This window comes from Vipera berus (assembly GCF_964194415.1).
Source record: "Vipera berus genome assembly, chromosome: 4".
In the NCBI taxonomy this organism is placed as follows: domain Eukaryota; kingdom Metazoa; phylum Chordata; class Lepidosauria; order Squamata; family Viperidae; genus Vipera; species Vipera berus.
Genome location: NC_138206.1, coordinates 42766739 through 42793395, shown reverse-complemented (window position 1 = coordinate 42793395; position 26657 = coordinate 42766739). Strand labels below are relative to the sequence as shown.

Genomic DNA, 26657 nt, shown 5'->3' with positions numbered 1-26657 from the left:
CACCATAGGAGACAGATTCAGAATGCAAGTCAAAATAGACTAGAAAATTGTAAAAGAATTTTCTAGAGGAGTTCAGTTCACCAGGACCAGATAGATTACACCTCAGGATTCTAAAAGAGCTGGATCTCAGAATCACTGAACAAAATCTTTCAAAGCTGCTGGGACACTGGAAGATTGGAAAAGAGCTAATGCGGTTTCATTCTACAAAAAAACAAAAACAAAAAACGGATCCAGGAAAGTGACCAAGCAGCCTGATATCATTACCTGGGAAGTTCCTGGAAAAGATAATCAAGCACTGCATTTGTGAGCCAAACCTTACTGCTTAGGGACTAAATTACCAGATAAGGGAAATTTGGTAGACATTGTTTACTTAGACTTCAATAAAGCATTTGATAAAGTACACCACAGCCTTCTCCTTGGTAAGACAGAACAATATGTGATAGACAGTACCATCATCAGATGGATTTGCAACTGGCTGATCAACCACACTCAGTGGGTAGTCCTCAATGGAACTACATCTACATGGAAAAAAGCATGTACTGGAATACTCCAAAATTCTGAATTAGGCCCAGTACTCTTCAATACCTTCATAAATGATTTAGTTGAGGGGATAGAGGGGGGACTCCATTTGGACAACACTAACCTGGAAAAAATAGCTAACATTTTAGGTGAAAGATTCATGATTCAGAAGGATTTTGGCAGATTTCACCACTGAGCACTACCAAACAAAATGCAATTAAGTGGTCAGACAAATAAGTTCCTTCACATAGGCAAATAAAACCAAATGCACAGATAAAATGGTGGTTCCTGGCTCACAATAACAATTGAAAGGGAACTAGGTGTCCTAGTACAGGGCTTTTCAACCGGTGGTATGCGTACTTTGCCACGTGGCATGTGGTACGCAACTGCTAGCCCAGTGTAGCAGGGGAGGGGAATGAACCAAAGTGAACCAAGCCTGAGCGAGAGGCAGCTGCAGCTGCTGGACTGTCTGGGCTTGGCAGAAGCCCCAGGAGCTGGCAGGGCTCCAACTGATTGGCTCCAGCTGATTGGTGCTTTTGGAAGCTGCACGGAGCTGGAGGTGAACTGAAGAAAAAGGGAGAGCAGAGGAGAAGCTATAAAAGAAGGTGGTTTGGGCAGGAAAGGGGAAAAAAGACAACAGAGAAAGAGAAGGAGAGGTCGGCCAACGGAGGAAATGGACAGAGAAGCAGCAGGTGTGCTGGAAGAAAAGGTCCCCTGGTTTGTTTTCTCCAGCCGGGAGAATGCAAAAGGTGCTGATAAAATGAAAAGCCAGCATGTCAGAAAGGAGATGGGTTTATTTAGTTTTGGATCAGCAGGGCACTTGATTCGGTTACAATAAGGATTTTGGTACAGTTTTTACAGCGTTGCTGGAGCAGTGGGCTAATGCCTCCTTAAGTAACACCATCTGCCTGCAATTAGTGCAGGTTCGCATCCCACCAGGCTCAAGGTTGACTCAGCCTTCCATCCTTCCGAGGTAGGTAAAATGAGGACCCAGATTGTTGGGGGCAATTAAGCTGACTTTGTAATAATGCCGCTTGGGGTGTGTGTGAAAGCCCTAATAAGCAGGCATATACATAGAATGAAGGCTATTGCTAAGCACATTGGTTTGTGCTTAAATTGTAAGCCGCCCTGAGTCTTCGGAGAAGGGCGGGATATAAATGGGATTAAAATAAATAAAATAAAAAAATTCAGAGGGTCCTTTGTGTGCTTTGGTTATTGGAATATTTTAGTCTGTATTTTAGGCTAGCAATGAGTTCAAAGTGTTGACCTTTGTAAGTTTAATCTCTTTAAATAAATGTAATTAGTTTTACCCCCTTATCTTGAGTTTCTCTATGGCTTTTATAAAGTTTTCTTTGAAGGTAAATAGGTTTAATTTTAAAGCTGAAGCTTTTTGCAATTGCTGGAGCCTTTCATTCAACATTGCAACATTGCGACACGTGACACCCCTGAGGCAGCTTAAAGAAAAGAAAAACAAAGAACAAAATGGAGTTTATGTGTTTATTTTGTGAGCTTTCTTGATTTGCACTTGATTCCTGTGTCTTTTAAGGGTACAGGGAAGGGATTGGGGGGGTGCATTCTTATTACACTGTGGAAGGAGAACTAAGAAGGGCCGATCAGCTAGCTTAGAGGTCTACAAACTTAACAACTTTAAGACCTGTGGACTTCAACTCCCAGAATTCCTCATCCAGCCATGATGGCTGAAGAATTCTGGGAGTTGAAGTCCACAAGTCTTAAAAGTGCCAGGTTTGAAGACCCCTGAGCTAGCTGGTAGTGGTGCATATTAATAAACATGGATAAATTCATCATACATTTGTCAGTGCAAAGGGAAAGTGATTCAGCAAAGAAACAGCCACCAAAGAAATTAAAACTGGTTTTTTTTCCCTTTTTTCCTTTTTTCCTTTTGTAAAATTTTATTAGATTATAGAATAAAATACAAAAATACAAAAGCAAATAGTAGGGAGGAAAAAGGGGGAAAAATGAGGGGGAGAAGAGAAAAAGAACAGACTTCCTCTGTTGCAGTAGAAGGAAGCATTAACATTGAACCTTAATTTTTTACTTTTCCATATTATAAACTAGCCATTTCTATAACAACAAATGAATTTAATCGTAAAACCCCAAATCCTCCCCTTTTTTTAGTCAACAAGTTTTTGACACCTTGATAAGCACTGGTGGTACTCCAATATTGTCATGTCCTAAAAGTGGTACAATCTATGAAAAGGTTGAAAAACCCTGTCCTATTAGACCACCACTAGAGCCAGCAATTTGCTACAGCTGCCAAAAAAGCTAATGCAGTATCATATTGTATCAACAGAAAGATAGTTGAAGATCACATGAAGTGATATTACCACTTTATACTGCATTGGTGAGATCCCTCTTGGAATACTGGATCAAATTCTGGTCATCAGAAAAATGTTAAGATCTTAGAAAGAGTGCAGAGAAGAGTAACAAAGTTGTTAAGGGGTCAGAAGGCTAAACCATATAAAGAACAGTGGCAGGAACTGGGGATGTCTAGTCTAACAAAGAGAAGGTCTAGTCAAATCTACCCATGGTTTAGTCTTTGGATTAGTATCTTTCTGCAAAATTAAATTCACCAGTTGTTGGGTGTGTTTTTTTAGGAAAAAACCTCTAGAACATAACATTTGGTGCATGCTTTCTTTTGTTCCTCGAAGAAAAGTGGAAAGTAAGGTTCTACATTTAGGCAAGAAAAACCAAATGCACAGGTATAGTATAGGGGGTACCTTGCTCAATAGTAGTAACTGTGAGAGGTATCTTGGAGTCCTAGTGGACAATCACTTAAATATGAGCCAGCAGTGTGCTGCAGCTGCCAAAAAAGCCAACACAGTGCTAGGCTGCATTAACAGAAGGATAGAATCAAGATCATGTGAAGTATTAATACCACTTTACAATGCCTTGGTAAGGCCACACTTGGAATACAGCATCCAGTTTTGGTCACCACAATGTAAAAAAAGATGTTGAGACTCTAGAAAGAGTATGGAGAAGAGCAACAAAGATGATTAGGGGACTGGAGGCTAGAACATATAAGGAACAGTTGCTGGAATTGGGAATGTCTAATCTAATGAAGAGAAGGACAAGGGGTGACAAGATAGCAGTGTTCCAATATCTCAGGGGCTGCCACAAAGAAGAAGGAGTCAAGCTGTTCTCCAAAGCTCCTGAAGGCAGGACAAGAAGCAATGGATGGAAACTAATCAAGGAGAGAAGCAATCTAGAACTAAGGAGAAACCTCCTAACAGTTTAACATTTAACCAGTGTAACAATCTGCCTCCAGAAGCTGTGAATGCTTCAATACTGGAAGTTTTTAAGAAGAGACTGGACGGCCATTTGTCTGAAATGGAATAGGGTTTCCGGCCTGAGCAGGGGGTTGGACTAGATGACCTCCAAGGTACCTTCTAATGTTGTTATTATTGTTATTATTATTATATTAACAAACCAATGAAATAAAAACAGAAACATGCAGCTCTGTGTGCATTTGTAGGCTTCCTTATTTTTGCCTAAATGAAATTATGTTCTGTTTCAAAGTTCCATTTATGGAACATTAATGGTATAAAATAGAACAAATGATTAGTTTCAAGTATTTAAGAGTAGTCATTCATGCTACTGCTTTGTGGAAAGCTCACTACAAATATGCTGCTGCTACTGGAAAAGGTCTGCTAATAACATTCTTAAATATTTCTAATCCAAGGGAGGATATTATGTTTCTATCTATCTGTCTATCATCGTTTTAAGTGTGTGTTCTCCTTAAAACAGGATTTATCTTAATGGTTGAAAATAGTGGGGAAGAAGAATAAATTCAACAAATAATGACTTAATTATGTTTGACTTCTAGATTATATATTGTTTAAAATTTGTTTATTTAAATGTTTTACTAGGTTTTTCTGTATTAGTTAAAGAAGAAAATATAACAAGCTTTTGGAATCTTATATAACTCATATTCTTCCAAATAGGTTGCAGTCATCAGATTCTCATCACCTATGTCCTATGGCAGGGGTAGGCAACCTCAGCTCTTTTATGACTCATGGACTTCAACTCCCAGAATTCCTGAGCCAGCTTGGCTGGCTCAGGAATTCTGGGAGTTGAAGTCCATGAGTCATAAAAGAGCCGAGGTTGCCTACCCCTGTCCTATGGTATCAAAATACCTTATTATTTTTTTTAGTATTACTTTTGAACTCTGAAAGCCTTTCAATTATTCCTGTTTAGACATCATTAAAAAAAACAGGCCAAATTAGAATTTTAAAAAAGGAATGATCTTGATAAGAATGTTCACATTACCTTTGCATTAGAACTTTAGATATGTCCTAAGATATGTTTAAGTTCTGAATCAGCTTCTCATGATTTTGCTAAAGTATTCTTGATAATTTACCCTGCCTTTAATTACATTAAACATACACAGAGAGAGATTAAATAACAGGAAACTGTTACTTAAACTGGGACACCAGTTAACGCGAATATAGATTCTGTGACTTTTCTTTATTCTAAAATATTTTAAATTGTTAAAATGCTCACCTGGCTTTGCTACATGTCAGGAAATGACAACACAAAGAAACTCATATTCTGATAATTTTCATAAAATTATCATTTTTATGAAAAAGATAGATAAAAGCATGATGTATCTATCTTAAGATCAACTATTCTGATAAGATTTTTTTTTAAGTTTTCCTCCTACTGAAATAATATAAAATAGCAGGAACTCACTGAACAAGCCTTTGGGAAGATAAAAGATATTGACCTACCCTTATAACTTTTAATGTAGTACAATTACTTTATCTTTTTAATGTCCTCCCCAGGCAGCCAAGGCCAGTTTCCCCTCACACAGAATGTTACAGTTATTGAAGGTGAAACAGCAACATTGACCTGTAGAGTTGATCAAAATGATAACACCTCCCTCCAGTGGTCAAATCCAGCTCAACAAACTTTGTACTTTGATGACAAGAAAGGTGAATATTTATATATATATATATATTTTGTTCTCGTAATGATGTTATTTTTTAAATAATGTTTGGACGTTCTATATTCTATTTTACATTATCCTCAGACAAAAAAAAATGTGTAAATTGAACATGATGGAATATAAAATTATAGAATATTAACATTAAATTGAATTTTTTTAAATTGCTTCATTTTTTTCTCTATTTTTACTGCTGACTAAAAATGTGATTGTGATTTGTGTTCTTAAGGATAGAAGATTAAGATTATAAGTGTCTTTAAACAGGTTAATACAGGTACAAAATTAGTCTAAATTTGTTACCATGGTTTTCCATGTAACGGAAAAGGTAGAAATATCAAGATGTGTGTTATGACACCACCATGCAAAAATTGCAGCTTATGTTACATATCAGGATCATCTGCATAACCATGGTGATTTCATTATGATATAATTTAGCGTGCCATGAAAAAAAAATTACCGGTACTATACAAAATAGCAAGCAGCCACATTGTCAGTTGATCATCAGTGATGTGCTTTACAATACCAAGTTGGCTTTTTTGGAAATTTTGTTACTTACGAGTCCTGCATTATGCAAATGTAGAGGACTACCTTTATCTTTGTACTGCCAAAATAAAGGCTGCTTCAACCTGATATCACTATTTTAAAGTACTGCACTCTGCTTCGATTTGTCCTGTGGATTTGCATGTGTCCTACCAAGGAGAAATTGTATGTTTCTATTTCTTTTATTGAATTCCTTGTTCATATACTTGCTGTCCTTGATATAATATAAAATAACATAATCAGTGCCTATTATGCAGCTTTAAGGAGTACAAAAAAAGAAATTTCATGCCTTGATACATCTTGTATCTGATCTGAGAAGAGAAAAAAAGAATGGGAAAGAATGAAAGAACAGAGATGAAGAATAGGGGGAGGGGAGGGGGAGGATGAAGGGGGAGGGGGAAGAGGAGGAAGAGATGGTGATGGGTTCATGTGTGATATAGCAAGAGTATATTTTCTCTCACATACACAATATTTTGGGAGAAGGAGGAAGAGGAGCAGCAGGAGGAGATGTGTGATATAGAAAGTTATATATTCTCTCTCACATACACATTATTTTCCATAAAGGAATACCTTCCCTGGTATATACTGTAGATATTTGATACCAGTAAGTTTAGTAATGTTCATTCTGCTAACCAACACAATTTTCTCTCCAAATATATGTATACATTTCTTTATTTAAACCTATTCATTCTAATAATCTAAATGTGCAATTAACCTATCAAATCTCATTCACCAATTATGGAAAATCCATTTGTCCAGTTCAAAAACAAGAACAAAAAATGAAAAATTCATGCCTTTGGGAAGTGGGGAGGGGGGATAATTTCTGAGTTTTTGGTATGGTTTAATGTTTTATTTAATAATTTGTTATGAAATGATAATTTGTTATAAAATGATAACTTTACAAATATTCATTTATGTGTGTGTGTTTTATTTGTTTTATTTATTTGCAGCCTATCTCACTGTGAAGTTACTCTAGGTAGCTTACAACAATGAAAACAAGTGTAAACATAACAGTAGCAAAGTAATGGAACAACAGAGTAAATAATTAAAAAGAAAATAATGAGAACACATAATATGAGACTACAAGATGGGTAGGTGGGAAAGCAGGGAGCAAGAGGGAAGGTGGGATTTACTATCAATGTAATAGCCACCTCCAGTGTGTAACTCCCACACTGTTAGTCAGTACTCCTACAATGTTATTCAGTAGTTATTGCAAGGGTTGTATTTACATTCATATATAAACATACACATATAAGCACAGGTAAATATTCTCTCTAGCCACTTACACTGTAAAGTATTATGGCAATACCAATATACCCACTTAATATGCTATCATTTTTCTGACATGTCCTTATTTTTTTCAGGTAGCATTTCTTCCTGACCATATGTGCAATGTGTGCAACAGAACTAATTAAAAATACTGGTTTTATAATAGTTCACATGTTATGATGTTTCCCTTCTGGAACAGTATCCTAGCCCCATCTTTGCTATCCTTTCCACAGGGATTGAAGACCTGTGGGGTTTTTTTTCACCAGATCCTGGGGATATCTTGGGTTACATTTCCTCCTGAATTGAGTTCTGTCAAGATGGTTTATAATACACCTTATACTAGAGAGGCTTTTTTTTAATGTACCCGCACAAAGTTATTATTGAGTTAAGAAGCCTTAGAAACCTAATAAGTAAATTCTATTCAATTCTAAATAAAAACCTTATATCTTCAAAGAATTGCATGTTTCCTAATTGCAAAATTCTAATTACAATTTATTGAATTAATTAATTACATTGATTGTGGCCACCCAGTCCAATAGGCTATGGGTGGCTTGTAATAGCAAAATGCACAATTAAAACAAAATAAAAAATGAAATAAAATGCAGCAGCCTGGACTAAAATAGCAATAACAACATAACAGAGATTCCACAACATTTGAACAGAGCTAGGTCTTAAGAATTTTCTAGAAACTTAAGAGACTGGATGCCATCTATAATTTGAGGGAAGCTGTCCCAGAGGGCATGGACATAGAAAGCATGCTTCTTTAGTTTCACACAGTGTCCAAATTTAGTTGAGTGGATCTGGAATATCTCCACTGTGCCAAACATCTGAACTTTATTTTGAATCCTGACCAACTCTTACATTTAAAAAACCCTAGAGGTGGTTTGTTTGTTTGTTCTGGTATATAAATTTATAACATCGGAATATCAGAAAAAAAACAAAATTTATAAGTTTATAATATTAAGTTAAAAATGTCAAAGTGACATTAGATCATTGCTGCATACTATGATTTGGATTAGGTTCTTGTGCTAATTTGAGATTTCAAAAGCATTATTAAGATCACATTAATATTCAATGTAACTAAAGTGCCCAGTATAAAACATCAGTTTTGATGGGTTAAAAGAAATAACTATTAATTAAAAATAGATTTATGTTTTATCTTATTTTGAGGAGTAGAATAAAGCAACCTGAATTTGCCTCTTTTGTCTGTTCAGACCTAAAATAGACCCACAGTGCATCATTTTTAGGTAGAATAAGCCTGGCAAAATAACTGAAATTAAATATGCAAATATGGATTTTGGCAAATCCCCAATTTTAATGGTCGCTACCAAAGCACAGTAATTAATTTTATATCACTGTAAAAAATTGGATGTTCAATAAGCATTTTGTACTTTGAGCAATACACCTTGCAGAAAGACAGTGAGAAACAAGTATAATTAATCATGTTACTATGATTGTTCAGTATTTATTTAGAATATTTATACAGCTGCATAACTCATGTATTTGTTACTCTGGGTATTATACATCAAATAAGCCTCTCCTAAATAACATTGGAAATACAGTATCACCCAAAAGCAAAAGTGAGGATTAAAAAAAAAATCCTAGAGGCTGAAAGAAGTCAGGGCTATCCTATTCTAGAGAAGAGGGCAAACCATACTAAAGGGTAGGTACTCCATAAGAAGAAAGGCACTTCCTAAGTTCCATCAAATGATATTGTCCCAAGAATGGACTTAATTCATGTCCAATTGGTAAGAACATGTAAGATGGACAGAAATAATCAGAGACAGATGGTCCTGCATGTTATACAGTTTTGTGCTTTGTGGGGATGATAATCAAGACCATAAATGATATTCAGAAGCCTGTTGGGAGCCAGTGTAGCTACCAAAGTAGTGGTACTACATAGGAAGTTGCAACACTAACTAAAGAAAACCTGGAAGAAGATAGAAAACCATCACGACAATGTGCTTCTCACGCAGTCCCCTAAGCTGGCAAGAAGAATACCAAGGGTCACAAAATAGCTGTTAGAAGGGCAAGGCAAAGCAAGCATAATTAAACATGTTAATGCAATTGATCAATATCTATTTATTTAGATTATTTGTTTGCTCCACAGCTTAGGTAAATTTAGTTCTAAGTGATTTACATCAAATAATCCATCCCCAAATAATATTGCAACTAAAAACCAAGCCAATCCCCAGCCTGTAAATGCCTAGCTCCTCCTTTCCCAGAAAAGATGAGGTCACTTTGAACAAGGACATTGGCTAGCAAATATTGAGGCACTGTAGGAAGTATTCCTTTTCAAAGACTTTTGCCAGTATTGTCAATTATCAGAAATAAATATGAAATTAAATATATTATTGTATTTGTATGTGCCTCAGTAGTGATACAAAATTGAGAAAACATTTATGTTTCCCCCCGAAAATAATAAGAGGAATGGAGAATGAGATTAACTGGCACCCCATCCTATTTTTCCTAGAAAAAAATCCAAGCACGTAAGATTTAGTTTGCACCAGTTAATTTACTTGATTAAATATTCAGCAGTACTTTATGTAGTATTGTTTTTAGAGAATTAGTGACAGCCTAACACAGAAAAGAAAAACATAGAAATTTAAAACATATAGTAGTTATGAAGATTGGCTCTCAGAAGGAGAACAGATATTGTCGATGGGACTAGCACAATGTTGGTTTAATTCCACTAAACACATTGAGACAAAGATCAAATTTCTCTGTGTCTTCAACATGTGAATCAAATATGTACAGAACTTAGCTTTCTTGTAGTGTTCATTCATTGTATGAGGAGTATTTGACAGATGGTCACCCCTTTCTGATTCATTGTAAACAATGATATACAAGTGCAATTTCAGGTTCACATGCCACTCTTGTACCGCTGCCAAGTTATTAACATGTAAGTAAAGCTATGATGCTTCAGATTTATCCAATTCAGTTCTTGCTGTAAATGCTTCATAGAAAATGCTTACAAGAGCTCTATTTTTTTCAAAGAAAACAAATTAGGAATATTTAAGGACATAAGCAGCTACATCAATATCTTTTATATAAATAATGACTGAATAGAATAAAATTGGAAGTGTTAAAATAAAATTATCACAAAATATTGGTAGAATACTTACAAAGCTTAGGCAGATTTGTTTCATTTGAGGTATAGGGTTTTTTCTGGTAAGATATAATTGTATTGCTTATTTTTATATTTTAGCAATTAAGTATTTTATTGTGACAATGGCTAACAGAATAGCATAGTGAGTCATGATGTATTAAGAAAATATGCCAGAATTTGTGTTCTGTTTGCATCTGGTGTTTGTGAAACAGAACTTCAATGAAAGTGAATGTTAGGAAATAGTAATGTTAATTGAATGTGCAAATATCTGCTGTCTAATGATTAAAATATTGAGTTTTTACAATATCTATGTGTCATCAAATTTGCAATCCTTAAAATGTCTTTGTTTTGTTTTCAAAGTTTAAACATGTTTGGAATGGTCCCACATCCACATATCAATTGGAAATAAATAGAAGGAGGAACTATGTAATAGACATGAAATTTTATAGTAGCTTAACTTTGTGCTTACTTTAACAGAAATAATCATATAACCTTTTCTATATGAATGCTCCAAACTTCCCATCTCACTGATGTTGCAGTTGAGATGCTGGCTTCCTTGAAGGCATGGTGTGTTTATCATGATATCCGGCAGAGAATCTCTCTCTCACACACAACAGACACATACAGCTTATATTAATAGACTTTAGATTGTTTTAGATTTATTAAAGCCGAAAAAAAATATTTTTTTTTAGTGCTGAAGAAATAATTTACTTTTTTTTATTGAGCAAAATAAAGATGATTATAGCTATGTGAAAAGATTTTAGATACATCATCACAAGCATAATGACTAAGGGAGATTCAGTTTACATCTTTTAATATCATTGCATGAAATTGAAATATTGTAACAAAAAGTCTCAAGTTTTGTGAGTACAGATTTTAAATAGTGCCAAATGAAATAAAAGTCAACAAAAACTAAAGAAGGAAATAAGTGTTCAGAATTTTGTTATATTTTGAAAATCAAATTTAGATAGAGATATAATACAAGTTATCACAAGCAATAAAACGATGGTATTTAAATATATTTATCTTGTCTCTTGGACTAATATATCCTATTTACATAACAAATACTTGCAGAAAATTTCTCATATCAATATAAAAATATTGTATTAAAATTGTGTAACACTACATATAGTATTACAGTGAGAATTTCTTCTGGTATATTTTCCCCTCTTAATATTTTTCTTGGTGGAAAATATTGCTTTGTTTTCTTTTGTTTTTATTTTTTTCCCATGTAGGAAAGTTTAGGTAAATTAATCACCAGGAACTTTGTGTGAATGTTAGATCATTCGCAGCACACCTACGGAGGGTTAGCTTCCTATGAGTCATTTAAATTAATCACAAGGCATAACTTCTTGTCAAGGAGTTTTGCCAAATAAGGATGAAAGCAGCTAGGGAGCTGCAAAGTAGTATAACATCTAATGTATAATGAAAATAAGGTATAACGACAAGGGAAGAGACCTTTAGAAAAAGTGAAAGATATAATTTCATAGAATTAATTTGAAATGCTGTAATAATTAGGTAACTTTTAAAAATATTTATTTTAACATTATAATATATCTTATTTAGAAAATATATATATTGTGAAATGTTGTAAGAAATTCAACATCTATTTTATCAGATTATTAGAAAAAGCATATTCACAAATGATATATATTTCAAAATATATAAATTATGAATTAAATATACAGTTATATGGTAATGAAGTAATAAAACTGTCACCTGTAACATAGTTTATTTTTCCATCAAGTAAAACAAATGAATAGTTTTCAGGAAAACAGGGACACATGGGAGATTGTGGAATTCTTTTGCTAAAGTGATTTCATAAAAATACTGAAAATCTTCTAGATTTGCATTGAGGGAAATTGAAAAATATACTGAATAAGTGAAGCTGTGATTTAGATGAGTAAAGTAAATGAATGAAGTAACTTCTGGAGAAGAATGACAGACTGAATATTGCTCCAAATAAGCAGAACCAATGATTACGGCTAAGAACAGGGAGTCAGTGAGCAGCCTGGTTCCTTCAACTCTCTCTAGACGAGAGAAGCCGTAAGATTGCCAATGCAATGGTCTCTGGAGGATGCGAGAATAGGAGCTGCCATACTTTCCTCATCCGTAATTGGAGTCTTCAAAGGACAACAATTCTGTGCTTTTGTTGCTAATCACACTTTGGAAATTACCTATTAATTACTTAAACAAGTTAGTCACATTTAAAAGGATAAGGCTAAAAACATGGAGTGAGTGTGTTCATTATTTAACGTAATAAAACAACATGGATTCTTTGAAAGCTTGAAAAATTTTAAAAATAGCAAGAGCAAGACAAAATTTGAACTGTAAAAATTTTAAACAGATTAAGGGCTATAAAAGTTTTGGAACATTTGATTTTGAATATTAAGACTCTGAAATTAATTCTAAATAATATTGTTTGTGAAAAAGAAAAAACATATTTTCAGTATTGGAAACAACAAAATATATAACAAGATAAGCTACTTATAGTGATTTTCAGAGGCGTTTTTGAGGAATTGTATCGGGACTTTAAATTATTGATCTCAGCTATGCTGTCTTTTCTTAGGAATAGCCTGCTCTCAAAGCTGTAATAGAAAGGGATTTGCAATAAGATCTATCTGAGAATGTGAACAAGCATTTGTCATTAGACGTACAAAGCAACTGATGAGGCTTTAAAAATTAATTAGGAAATAAGAATGCCAATCCTAGAGAGCAATTGTATACTTCCTTCTTGGTGGACTTAGAAAAGTGGCTTTTAAAGTTTTGAAGAAATTCAAGAAAAGAATCAACACTTATCTGAATGGATTAAAGAGCAAGATTGTTTTACACAAAAGGAAGGAACCCAGTATTAAAATGGGAAATATTATTTTGCTGACATCTGGGCTGGAAAAATGTGCATTATTTTAACCTGCTTCATCATTTTAGCCACTGTCTATCCACTGCAGTACAAAAGCCTCTTCTGCAATACGATCCTGAGCGTTCTTTTGCCCATTGGGCTTGCAATAGTAAATAGCTACCACATATAATCATGCAGGAAGGTAACAGCATTCCATGTTTCACCACATGCTCTGTGCTGCGATGTGATGTCATAGTGGCCACATGACTGTGAAAATGACTCCTTAAAGTCAATCACTTTATCTTAAGCAGATAAAACTCACAAAGACATCTTTATCTTTACCTTTTTTATTTCTGAGGGGAACAACCAGGGCTTTTTTTCTCATAAAACGCTCAGAACGGCATTCCGGCACCTTTTTTTTTTTAGAAAAAAAGCACTTGGAACAACACTATGATAAATAATACTCCCAATCATTATGAGCAGATTATATTACATATTGACCAGTTTTCATAGAAATAACAATTATCAACTTACTTGGTTTGCTTCTTTGTTTAAAAACCAGAAACTGCACTAGGTTGCTGTGCTAAATAGCATATATAAATAGTATACAAATTAAACTAATTACATATTGAATCCCTGTCCCTGAAAAAAAGAAAAATATAATATTGTATTATCAACTTGATTGGCTGTGATACCAAACTGAGAATCCAGTTCACACATTCTGTAAACTCATAATGTTGTTTATTTGATTTCTGCAAAGTGTATTGTGGAAACCAAGCCAATTTTGGTTTATTCAATACATGTTACATCAACCTTGGCTTAATGCAACAGATGTCATACTTTGCAATATTAGACCCTCTACAATGATGAACAAATTTGTCCTTCTCCCAAAATAAATAATAAAAAATAATAAACATTAATTAATGAATTACTGCTATAATACAAGACCTGCAATGGCTAAGAGCAGGAAAGTCGAAGAAAGAGCTAGAGGGGCTAATTCTGGAAGTACAAAACCAAACCTTAAGAACAAATGCCTACAAAACCAGAATTAAGAAGACAACAATAGATAACAAGTGCTGCTTCTGTGAAGAAGCTGAAGAAACAGTGGACTACCTTCTTAGATGCTGCAAGAAGATTGCACAGACTGATTAAAAACATTGGCATGACAAAATAGCAACAATGGTGTGATGGAAAAAACCTGCAAAAATATTTGCCTGGAAGAACTGGTGGGGCTATAAAATAGAAATAGTAATAGAAAATGAAGAAACTAAAGTGCTCTGGGACTTTAGAATTGAAACAGGCATCTGCTGTGTAACATGACAGACTTAACAATGGTCAATAAGAGGGAAAAAATTCTGGATAGTGGATGTGGCAGTATCTCAAGCACAATAGGAAAAAAGGAATGGAGAAAATAACAAAATACAAATATCTCCAAATAAAAATAGAACAACTGTCAAATAGAAATAGAACAACTGTGTAAGTGTTGTGATTCAGGGTCAGCCTGTGTGTTCGGCAGTTGGGTCAGATGACTCAGAGGAGGAGGAGGGGGGTGTTGAAGAGCTTGCTGATGATGGCTTTGAGGCTCCGCAGAGCCCTCAGCCAGGCCCCTCCCACCTGGTGGAGACCCAGCTGTGTGAGCCTGACAGCATGGATGAAGATGACCCACAGCTTGCCCTGTTCAAGGACGCCCGACGCAGGAGGCAGTCAATCAGGAGTAAACAGAGGAAGGCAATGGGGCACCTCAGAAGGAGGCAGAGAGAGGCCACACCCTGAGCTGTATTTAAGGGGAATGTGTGGGAGGGCTGGTTTGCTGAAGGCAACCGCTTGGATAGTTCCTGTTTCATAGCTCCTGTTTCATGGTTGGTGTCTGTTTTATGTTAATAAATTTGGCAGGCTTTATTCCAGCCTCTTGCCATTTGTAAAGGGGTTGTCCCTGCCTTTTCTGCAGGGCTGGTAGCAGGCTGGTACAGAACAGTAAGAAACAAGCAAAAGTAGTTGTAAGAGTAAGAGGAGCTTGGTAGTGGTGCATATTAATAAAATGGATAAATTCATCATACATTTGTCAGTGCAAAGGGAAAGTGATTCAGCAAAGAAGACCCACCAAAGAAATTAAAACTGTTACTTTTTTCCCCTTTTTTCCTACAGTTTTTAATATTTTATTAGATTATAGAATAAAATACAAAAGCAAATAGTAAGACACTGTGGGGAGGAAAAAGGGGGGGAAAGAGGAGAAGGGAAAAAGAACAGACTTCCTCTGTTGCAGTAGAAGGAAGCGTTAACATTGAACCTCAACATTTTACTTTTCCATAATATTATAAACTAGCCATTTCTATAATAACAAATGAATCTAATCAGTAAAACCCAAAAATCCTCCCCCTTTTTTTAGTCATCAAGTTTTTGACACCTTGATAAGCACTGGCGGTACTCAAATATTGTCATGTCCTAAAAGTGGTACAATCTGTGAAAAGGTTGAAAAGCCCTGCCATAGACAAAGTAAGAATGAATTTTAAAGTCTGCCAATTAAAAAACAAACAAAACCCCTTCTGGTCCACATTTGAGAAATCCTGGATTATTATGAATCCATTTTATCATACATATATCCATTTAAATAGTACAGTAATACTATATAGTAATACTCCCATATTATACCCCTCCTGCGTGAGCTGCATTGGTTACCGGTTGCCCTCCGGGTGAGATTTAGGGTGCTGGTACTTACCTTTAAAGCCCTACATGGCTTAGTCCCGGGATACTTGCAGGACCATCTGCTGCCGGGAACGAATTCCCATCGCCCAGTAGGCTCACACAGAGAAGGCCTCCTCAGGGTACCGTCGACTTGACAATGTCGGCTGGCGACCCCCAAGGGAAGAGCCTTCTCTGTGGGAGCGCCTGCCCTGTGGAACCAGCTCCCCCCTGAGCTTCGGATGGCCCAAGATCTCCAGTCCTTTCGCCGCAGCCTCAAAACACTCCTTTTCCACCTGGCTGACCTGGACTGACAGGGATTTTAATTATGTTTACAATTTTTAACTCTAATTTTAATTTATTTTAATTTTTAATTTTAATTTATTGTACAGAGGCCTTTAATTTTAATTTTATCTTAATTTCTGTATTTATTATATGTTTTTTTGTTAGCCGCCCTGAGTCCTTCGGGAGATAGGGCGGGATATAAGTCCCATTAATAAATAAATGAATAAATAAAAATTATTATCCTGATCTCATTAATTTCAACAATCTTAAAGATTTATTTAATTTAAATTTAATATTTATTTAAATCAACTAACTAACTCTTAGAAAGAATCTGCTTACTCTCCTTTCTTCCTTTCCTCCCATTCATCCTCCATTCTTTTTTTTCCTTTCCCAATGATATTGATTATCACTTCGAATTTAAGAGCACACATAAAACTTTACAAGTCTTCTTTCCATGCATTCTATTTGGTTGGAAACCATCAAAATAAGATAGGCTTTAAAATGAGTGATGCTTGATGAAAAAAATAGGTACGAATACTATAGTCTGTTAAAATAATGATTTTAGATCTTAGTTCCTACTTTAAAATGTCCTGTAAGCAATACTATTGTCCCAGATGTCAGTTATTAATTAATAGTTATCATAATATAACAATGGAATATTATATTTAATTGATGAGTCATATAGAAGACCTAAGAATTTTAAAAACTTCAAATATAAGATCTTTCTGTGGAAGCACTTCGGTATTTCATGTCAGTCCTTTTGTCTTCTGAGGTAATGACTTGAATCTAATTCAGAGTGTGTCATCCAGTGCATAATTATCTTTGCACTACTATTCAAAAACAGAATGTGGTTGATTTTGTTTAACTTGACAGCCATGTTTCTTTGGCTTCATGAATGCTATCTGGCATTCTTTGGCTGCTCCTATTGCATCAGCTTTAATTAGTTTTTGATTGCTGTTAATTTCACAGTCTTTTCATTTAATAAATTACATCAAAATGGCTTAGTTTTTGTTGTATCAGGTTTAATTAGTTTTGTGGACTGCTTACTTGAGTTTTGATTCGGTCTTTTTTGAAGAAACCTATTTCTGCCCTTCCCCTTCCTAATGAAAGGAACTTTTCTTTTCTTTTCTTTTCTTTTCTTTTCTTTTCTTTTCTTTTCTTTTCTTTTTTCTTTCTTTCTTTCTTTCTTTCTTTCTTTCTTTCTTTCTTTCTTTCTTTCTTTCTTTCCTTCCTTCCTTCCTTCCTTCCTTCCTTCCTTCCTTTCTTTCTTTCTTTTTCTTTTTCTTTTAAATCTGTGTGATCTCTGTGATCACCTATGTTTGTATCGTACACACACACACACACACACACACACACACACACATACACCCCAGGTGTAAACATTTAGAAAACCAAAAATGCTACTGAACTCCGGGATACAAAAGAGCCTTTTAATCACTGAGCTTTCGTCAACCTCCTGTTGACATCATCAGAGTAATGGCTAAAGGTGGGAAGAATCTACATATAAACGTGTGACAGTTTAATGGTCAGGTCATAGAATGTGTTATCAGCCTGCCCGTTCCCTTCCCTCTTACATTCAGCCGCACCACTTCCAGCTCAGCCATAGAAGCTGGCTTCTATTTAGATCTTGACATCTTGCCTTCCCCCAGCTGTTTGGCACGACTATCCTGTTGTGTGCAGTCGTTTGGCGCTGTAGCCGGATAATTGCTCTTGCTGTAATGGTTAGTCGTGGTGTTGGTCTGCTTTGTAAGCAAGTCAGCTGTTGGATGTCCTTGTCATGTACCTTGTCCCAGTCATATTAGTCCGCTGTCCTTAGGCTCAACAGCAGGCTCCGCTTGTATTTTCATCACTCCACCTGTGTGGCTGTCATATTCGATCATAAAAAAATCTGGATTTCTTAAAAATGTATTTATTTATACCACAGACCAAGCATATCCTCTTAGAGGGCAATCACTGGAGAGTAATAAAGAGTTAGTATTTTCTGTATTTTTTTACAATTCTTACATGACTGTCCAGATTTTTGCAGTCTTCATAAGCCTATATCTCTGCAATATAGGATGTGGTACCTGTTGCATTTTTTTTATAAAACCAGAATCTCTCTCCCTCTCTTATAATTTGCTATAAGACTCGGGACTTTATCTGAAAAATCTGGCATTTTTTATAGTTTTTGTGCAATATTCCATAAAACTAACTACATTTTCCAATTCCATCAGTAATTGTAACTAGACACTGGGACAACTAGATAGTTGCATTTTTTTTCCTGTCTCCCTGCCTTACACAGCATGAGTTCCTAGATATTAAATTACAACACTTTACCCCAATCAGTATAGTCAGTAATCTCAATAAATGAAATTTGCAGCCAAGAACATCAGGCAATTCACATTTCTAGCCACAGAGTTAATGGCTTACTCTTATTCTGAATACTCTGATGAGATGATCTTTCCTTTTTTCTTGACCTCAAGTTTGATCTTTGTTATTTACTCACAGCAGCAATCTTTTTAAAAACCATAATGAGAACTTAGATATTTTTTGATCCATTGCATTTCATCACATTTTTTATTTTACATGGCTATACCTGTGCAAATAATGATGTAATGTTCCTGATGTATTGTTTGTTATTCTTGTGACAGGCAGATGCTGAATACAGCTCATATTCAAACAAAGATGAGGTAGTTTAAAACTGACAAAAACTAGTTTGATTTTAGATTTTAATTCCTCAAGTGAAGAATTAAAGGTGATAGAAGTGCAAGCAATTATACAGCTTTTATCCTATATGCCAACACTACACCAGTAAGTTAAATGCTTTGTTTTAAAATTGGGGTGGGCAGGTATTTTCCTATAGGCTTCTTTAATGTCCCAGTCCTTTAAAAGATACAAATAAATCGTATACTTTAAATAATACCTGAACAAAAGAATCCATAGTATAAGCAACATGATCTGTTTGTCCATAAACAATTAACAGTGGCAACATACTTTAATCATATTTATTTTCTATAAATTGTTAAAAAGAATCAGTATATGGACAAAAGCTCTGTCATTTAGTTTGCTCTTATTTTCTTTCCAAAGATAAAATATTAGTACTTAGTGTTCAGACCATGATAGAACATAATTTAATTTTAGAGTTATTTCTACTTGTTCTCGACTTAAAGCATAGTTATACATATCCTCTGAAGCATAAATTTTATAGACTTCAACAAATCTTTTATTTTGGGTACTAAATATAAAACAGAAATTTCGGGTAGTATGAGTAATCTGCAACAACAACTCATTAGTTAATGGACAAGCAAGTCTATAATTTCCTTGATTGGTTAATTTTTATAAGCTATATGTTATACATTTTCAAAAATGAAGGAAAGAAAACAACACTCATACAAGTTCAAAAGAATTGAAAATTTATATGTTACAAAAACAATATTAAAATATAGTCAATAAAATATGGTTGAATAATCAACAAATCTAAAACATGATACAGTTAATATATTCTTAATATATTCATTAAAAGCTGAATAATAGAATTTCATACCCAATTTATAATTAAATTATCTTTCTATTGAAGTTTAAGATACTTGGGCAACACACTTAGAGTCATTAGGAAGAAAAGAGAGAAACTATAAATAAATATAGATTAAGAGAATACTATAAATATTATGTAGATTAAATATAAAAGGATACTCAAATTTTAGAAGTGGCATAATTCCTTGGGTGGAAAATATAGTCTCCATATAGAATTAAATTCTATCCCAGTTTTTTTTTTAAAAAAACTATGAAGTTATACTAGACATTGAAGCATAGTCTCACAATTTAGTTAGCTACTCTGCCATAGACAGGATCAAAGATCTGTTTTAATACAGATCTGTAAAATCCTTGTAGCTGTTAACACATGTAGTACAATGCCAGTTCAGTATATTTTAAAATAATGTTTTCTTCACTAAAGTAAAATAAAAAATATCTTAGTATGAAATGGGATTACAGCTTTCAAAATTTGTTTGATTCTATAATGAATTAGTTTCTAATATTGTTGAACTTTGCAATATTGCTTCCACATATGGAAGAAGGATCTAATCTGATCATTTCCACCATTTCACAGAAGTTATTATTTTAGCAATTTTGACTGTAGAAAACTATCAGTATAAAACATGCCAATTCTCTATAATGATCAAGGTAGTGTAAATGTATTTTTTTTCAAATTGAAATTCTTACTGTTCCTTCTCTATATCTATATTCAGATTTTTCATTCATTTAATGATACAACCTCTGATTTGTTCTGTGCTGTATCTGATTAATAAATTATATATATTGCCTACAAACATTCAGTATTACAGGAATTCAAAATTCAGTCAAGTTTCTCAGCACAAGTAGTCCTCAGCTTAGTTATATATATTCAGTGCTTTTTTTGTAAAAGAAAAAGGTGCTGGAACTCACACATGTCATACAACCCGCCTTGCCTACCCTACAAGGTTCCATCCAAAAAAGGTGCCAGAACTCCATTCTGAGCGTTCTATAACAAAAAAAGCCCTGTATATATTTATATTAAGGCCACTTTCCTCATTTCTTCCTTTACTGTCACATTTCTACTTGTCAATTTATGTTCTCATACCCTAATATGCATCACCTTTTTTGTGCCTTTTTAAAAAATAAATGAGTTAGAAGGATCAGTACAGAGAGATTCATTGTTACTACTGAAAATTTCTGAAAGATGTTCTAATAATGGAACCAATCCTATTGCTTGCACGTTTGGTCATAGAGGACAGATATATGCTACAAATAGAAGCAATAACACTATTACTATGTTAATTATTTTATTCTCTTTGCTTTACTGACCTTAAAATGTCATCTGGCTAATTATTAAATTATCATTTTATAGAAAAAAGCAGTAATTTCTCTGAGGCCATCTACTAATTGTAATTAAGCAGGCATTCAGGTGTACAAAGCCTAAGTAAAATTTACTTCACCATATTGCTTTTTTATTGTCCTTTATAAAAACAAAAAAAAATATTGTCATTTTGTAGCATAACATAATCACACCTTCATCTTTAATAGCATTTGCAAATTTAAGCCAAATCCACAGTAATATACAAGACAAATCTACCTAAAACAAACATGAGAGTTTATCTAGTTCATTTAGCAATTATTACTGAACTAGAACCCAATTTTGCAACAAAACAAATTGCAATGCCTTCAACTTTTACCTGGGGAAAATATAGTACTTTCATGTATTAAGTATTTAAAGAAAGTAACTTGAATTAACTATTTTTTAAAAAAAATCTGAGTTTCATATTTGTAAAGAAAGTCTCTTCACACATAAAAAAACAAAAAATTATTACCTGCCTTATAGTCCATGTTTACTGTTTTTTTTTTAAAAAAAATGGAAATTAAAAAAAATGAATTGATGTAATGACATTTTCTCCCTGAACAATTGGACGATTTTAATCTTATAATTTACAAAATTCTTAAATGCTTTGGCAGTAATTTTTGATCTTTGATTAAAGTATACGGTAATATATGTCTTGTTTATGCTTCAGGCTGTATTTCAAATATGTAGCCTAGCTAGCGCAATACATTCAGATTCACAGTATCTGCATGCATTATTTGTTTTATTTGTTCATCTTAGGTATTCCATTAATTCAACCTTGGCAGCCTTTTAGCTAATATTAAATTCACTAGTAATATTTCCTCTGCCCTAGGCATTTTTTTTTGCAATATACAGGGCTCCAGATACGAAACAAAAGTAAAGGCATCTAATTATAATACCTGTAGAATTTCAACGTTATATCATTAATTAAATATTATAGTTCTTATTAACCTAATTCACATGTAAAATTCTTGCACACAGTTATAAAATTAATATTAATTGCACTAACAAATAAAAATGTAGGAAGTTCTACCACAAAGGTCCTAAGCACTAAGTAAAATATTTATAGATGACTTTATAGTATTATACACTGTAAGGTTATTTGCAATTTATAGCAATTTTAAATCTGTTTCTAAAAAATTATGAAAACATTATCTGGCATATATTTACCTAAAGATTTTACCTTGAGCCTAGTGAATCTTTCAGGCTCTGAGTCACCGTGAACCATGAGATTGATGGCAAAGAAATTTAACAAATGTAATAATTGCACATAAAAACAATGGAAAGGATAACAGTACTGGATGAAAGTACAAATTAAGATTTGAGATGGTAAATGTGTTTGATGAATATATACACTGTAATGTGTTCATAAGTAAATGTACTCCATGAAAAATGCTATGTAAAGGTAAAGGAACCCTCTGTATAAAAGCTTATATTAGTTGGCTTGGACACCAAGCTAGAAATCAGGAGGCTTGTGAATTCTAATCCTGCCTTAAGCATGAAACCCAGCTGAATGCCTTGGGCCAGTCACTCTCTTTCAGTCCACCCACCTCACAGGGATAATAATAATAATAATAATAATAATAATAATAATAATAATAATAATAATAATAATAATAATAACAACAACAACAACAACAACAACAACAACAACAATAATACTAATAATAATAATAATAATAATAATAATAATAATAATAATAATAATAATAATAATAATAATAATAATAAGTATCTAGTCCAAGCCCATGCTAAGGCAGGAAACCCTATACCATTTCAGACAAATGGCTGTCCAGTCTCTTCTTAAAAACTTCCAGTGTTGGAGCATTCACCACTTCTGGAGGCAGGTTGTTCCACTGGTTAGTTGTTTTAACTGTCAGGAAGTTTCTCCTTAGTTCTAGGTTGCTTCTCTCCTTGACTAGTTTCCATCCATTGCTTCTTGTCCTGCTTTCAGGTGCTTTGGAGAATAGCTTGACTCCCTCTTCTTTGTGGCAGCCCCTCAGATATTGGAACACTGCTATCATGTCACCCCCTCACCCTTCTCTTCATTAAACTACACATACCCAATTCCAGCAACTGTTCCCTATATGTTTTAGCCTCCAGTCCCCCAATCATCTTTGTTGCTCTTCTCTGTACTCTTTCTAGAGTCTTGACATCTTTTTTACATCGTGGTGACCAAAACTGGATGCAGTATTCCAGGTGTAACTGGATGCAGTATTCCAGGTGTGGATGCAGTATTCCAGGTGTTGTGGTAAAATAGAAGAAAGGATTATGTTCACGGCCTTGAAATATTTATAGAATAATAAAGACAAATAAATAACATCTGATTCTATGAGTTATGAAGATTTCAAAGTCTCCATTGTTCTTTTTTTTTTATTGAAAAGTTTTAAAATACAATTTTCCTTTAAAAAACCCCCCTTCCCCCTCCCTCCTCCCCCCCTACCTCCCCTCCTCCCCCCCTACCTCCCCCCCTCCCCCCCCTACTTCCCAGAGCTGAATACAAGGTATATATATATAAAAAAAAAGCAAACCTAAGCAACCATATACTAACAACTATAAATTCTAAAATCCATCACTCTCTAGCTTATATAGGATAAAACAAACCTTAACAATATTAAATATATATATATAAAAAAACTAGAATAAGAAAAGGACACTCTCTAGCTTATATAGAATGGAACAAACCTTAATAGTATTAAACATATATTAAAGACAAAAAAAAGGAAAAAGAAAAAAAAACCCTTCTCAACCCTATACTTATCCTAAATAAACTCCATCCATTTTATCCATTCCATGATATAACATTCTTACAAATAATTTTCCAAATTAACCAAGGATCCCAAATCAAAAAACTTTAAAGTCAACTCTTCTGTAATCGACCATTCCTCTTCCAGTACCACATCTATAATTATTCCAAACACAACAAAAAAGAAAAAAAAAAGATTGCAAACAAAACTTGAACTTTAATCCAAAAAAGCTCACCCTTTCCACAAAACCACCAAATATAAAAATATATTGCGTCTACACCCAAATCTTTTCCCCCCTCCCCTACTTGACTACTTGACTATATCGTAAAAGTTCCAAAGACTTCTGCGATTCCTGCTACTTTCTCTTCTTAGATCGTTTTGCAGCAGCACGCGTCACCCTCTGTTTTATAGATTCATCCGACGAGGTTGTATCTTGATCTCCTCCAACACCGTTGTCTTCTATCTGACCATCTTCGGCCTCTTGATGCACTCCTTCTCCAGATCCCTTTCCAGCTTCCAAAAGTGTTAATGGCGTTGCATTTAAAACATTATTGTAGAAATCACGCGCTTGCATCACAGTAACCAAACGGTACTTTTTACCTTCGTGCGTCACCATCAACCCCACTGGGATCTCCCATCTGAACCTTATATCTCGCTGCTTGAGCTCTTGCACAAGAAATGTAAAATCCTTCCTTCTCCTTAGAATCTTTGGAGGAATTTCTTTTAAGACCAAAACTTCTTGATTAGCAATCATAACTTTAGTATCATAAGCAGCTTGTATAACTTCATCTCTAGTTTCCCTTTTTGCAAAATATACCACCACATCTCTAGGCAACTTCCTCTGTCTGGCAATCCATGAATTCACACGAAACACTTTGTCCATGCCTCCTTTTATTTCAGATGCTGGCTGTTTCAACACTATTTCAAAAGCCTCAGAAACCAGCTGCTTTAGATCTTCCTTAGTATTCTCCTTTAAACCTCTAATTCTAATGGCAAACTGCATCTGGAAATATTGAGCAAGACACAGTTCCTTTTCCATTTTATTTTCATTCTCCAATACTTTTGCTTCTAATATAGCATTCTTTTGAGTCAAGTCTTCTAGCTTTTCCTCCAATTCTTCCACACACCGAGCCACTTTACACACTGAAGTCAAGATGTCTACCCTCATCGCTTTGAGCTTCTGTTCCATCCTCTCCTCCATTCTCTCCTCCAATTTCTCCAATTTCTCCTCCATCTGTGCAAATCTAATATTAATTGATTCCAAAATTACCTGGGTATGTTTTTCAAGAGCATCTTGTAAGTCCTTTGATGTCAATACATCAGGAGGATGCAGCGCCTGCAATAATGATTGTTGCACGGGAGAAGTTCCAGCACTCCGAAGAGTTTTAGGGGGTGGTTTAGCCGCCATCTTTTACCAAATATGACGCACTTTCACTTCAGATTTGTAATCCAAAAAAGTCCATCAAGCTGGAGAGTAAAACATAGTAATCCTCTTTACCATTTCCTCTTGTATCGCTCTGCCTGCTCCTTTAAATCATAGTCATTCCTTCAGGCAGGGGTGGTCGCAGACGGCTGGCTCTGCTCCAAGAAGTCAGGAGCAGAGGCGACGGCCAGCTGGGAGCAGCCCAGGCTACGGGGGAGTTCAATCCTTCAGCCGCCCAAGCCATAAGCTCAGGCGGCCCTGGAGAACTCTACCCCTACCTGGGAGCTCGCCCCCTCCTCTTCTCCCGAGGAGGGGGCTTCGGATTCGCCCGAACAGCTGATCGGCGCTGTTTCGGGCGAAAAAACAACAGCTGAGCCGCGGGCAGCCCGGGAAGGCTCCCTCCGTCGCCGCGGAGCCACCGGAAGTGAAAGTCTCCATTGTTCTTGTCTTGACAAAAGGTAATTTCTTATCTATTCCAGAACTTTCTCAAAATAACAGGACACTGTAAACTTCCCTATTTATTTATATTTTATAGCTTTGTTTGGATCATGCACAGTGTTTTTTCACTTTTTTTCTAACCTGTTATCATTTCTACTTTCTCTACTACTCTCTCATTTGATCTCCTTTCTTCCTTATTGTTATGACACTTTTACTGCTTTTTCATTTTTATAAAATGCAGTATTACTTCTAGACAACCTGGACTTCTTGTTTTCTTCTGCCAGCCTAAATAAGAAAAAAAAATTCTTCACTATTATGAAGTGGATTGTTGAAATTTCTGTATTCTGCATTCAGTTTTTCTATATACTCATAGCTTGTTAAAATGTTTAGTGCAGGTAACCTTGTTTTACTGCAGGATGAACTATAAACAATTTACCTTATTAATTAGGGTATTATAACTACTGTCAACTATACAGACTTTTAAAAGAAAATAATTTATCCTAACTTCACTTTCTATATTCTTGTTTTAACGCAATAGATGATGGAAAGAAGGAAGGCAGGCAGACAGAAAGAAATGTGATAATGGCAATGCAGAAAAACTTTAATATTTTGATTTCTCTTTTACATTTGCTTGAACTAATAATAAAGCTTAAAATCAAGTTATTTACTGGGGTGTTCATTGCCTCTGGATCCAAAAGAACCAATTACCTGGGCAGCTGATCACTTCTCTGACACTTAACAAAACACAGATAGTAGATCTATCTGCCTCTGTTTGTTTTGCCTCAACTATATTTCTCAGATTTTCTATAATTCAGAATTCAGAGAAAGCTCAGTTAAATATTAACCTGAATAATACTACTGTTATGTACTGGGCTCTTGTGTTATACCACGTGGGTTGCTGGAGCAGCTAACGGCTTTCCAGCAACCCAGACTGTCTCCTGTCCTGCAATTGGCTAGCCCCAGGCGGCAATGGGTGTTTCAAACCTATTGGCTG

At 34.7% G+C, this 26657-nt stretch overlaps 1 protein-coding gene across 2 annotated transcripts in view; it reads left to right on the top strand.

Moving 5' to 3' along the window:
• Window positions 1-26657, top strand: part of CADM2 (cell adhesion molecule 2) — a 378617-nt gene that overhangs the window by 217457 nt on the left and 134503 nt on the right. For both annotated transcript variants that reach the window (XM_081327196.1, XM_081327197.1), the window contains exon 3: window positions 5322-5471. In XM_081327196.1, coding sequence (XP_081183322.1) covers window positions 5322-5471 — 150 coding nt within the window. The remainder of the gene's footprint in view (window positions 1-5321; window positions 5472-26657) is intronic.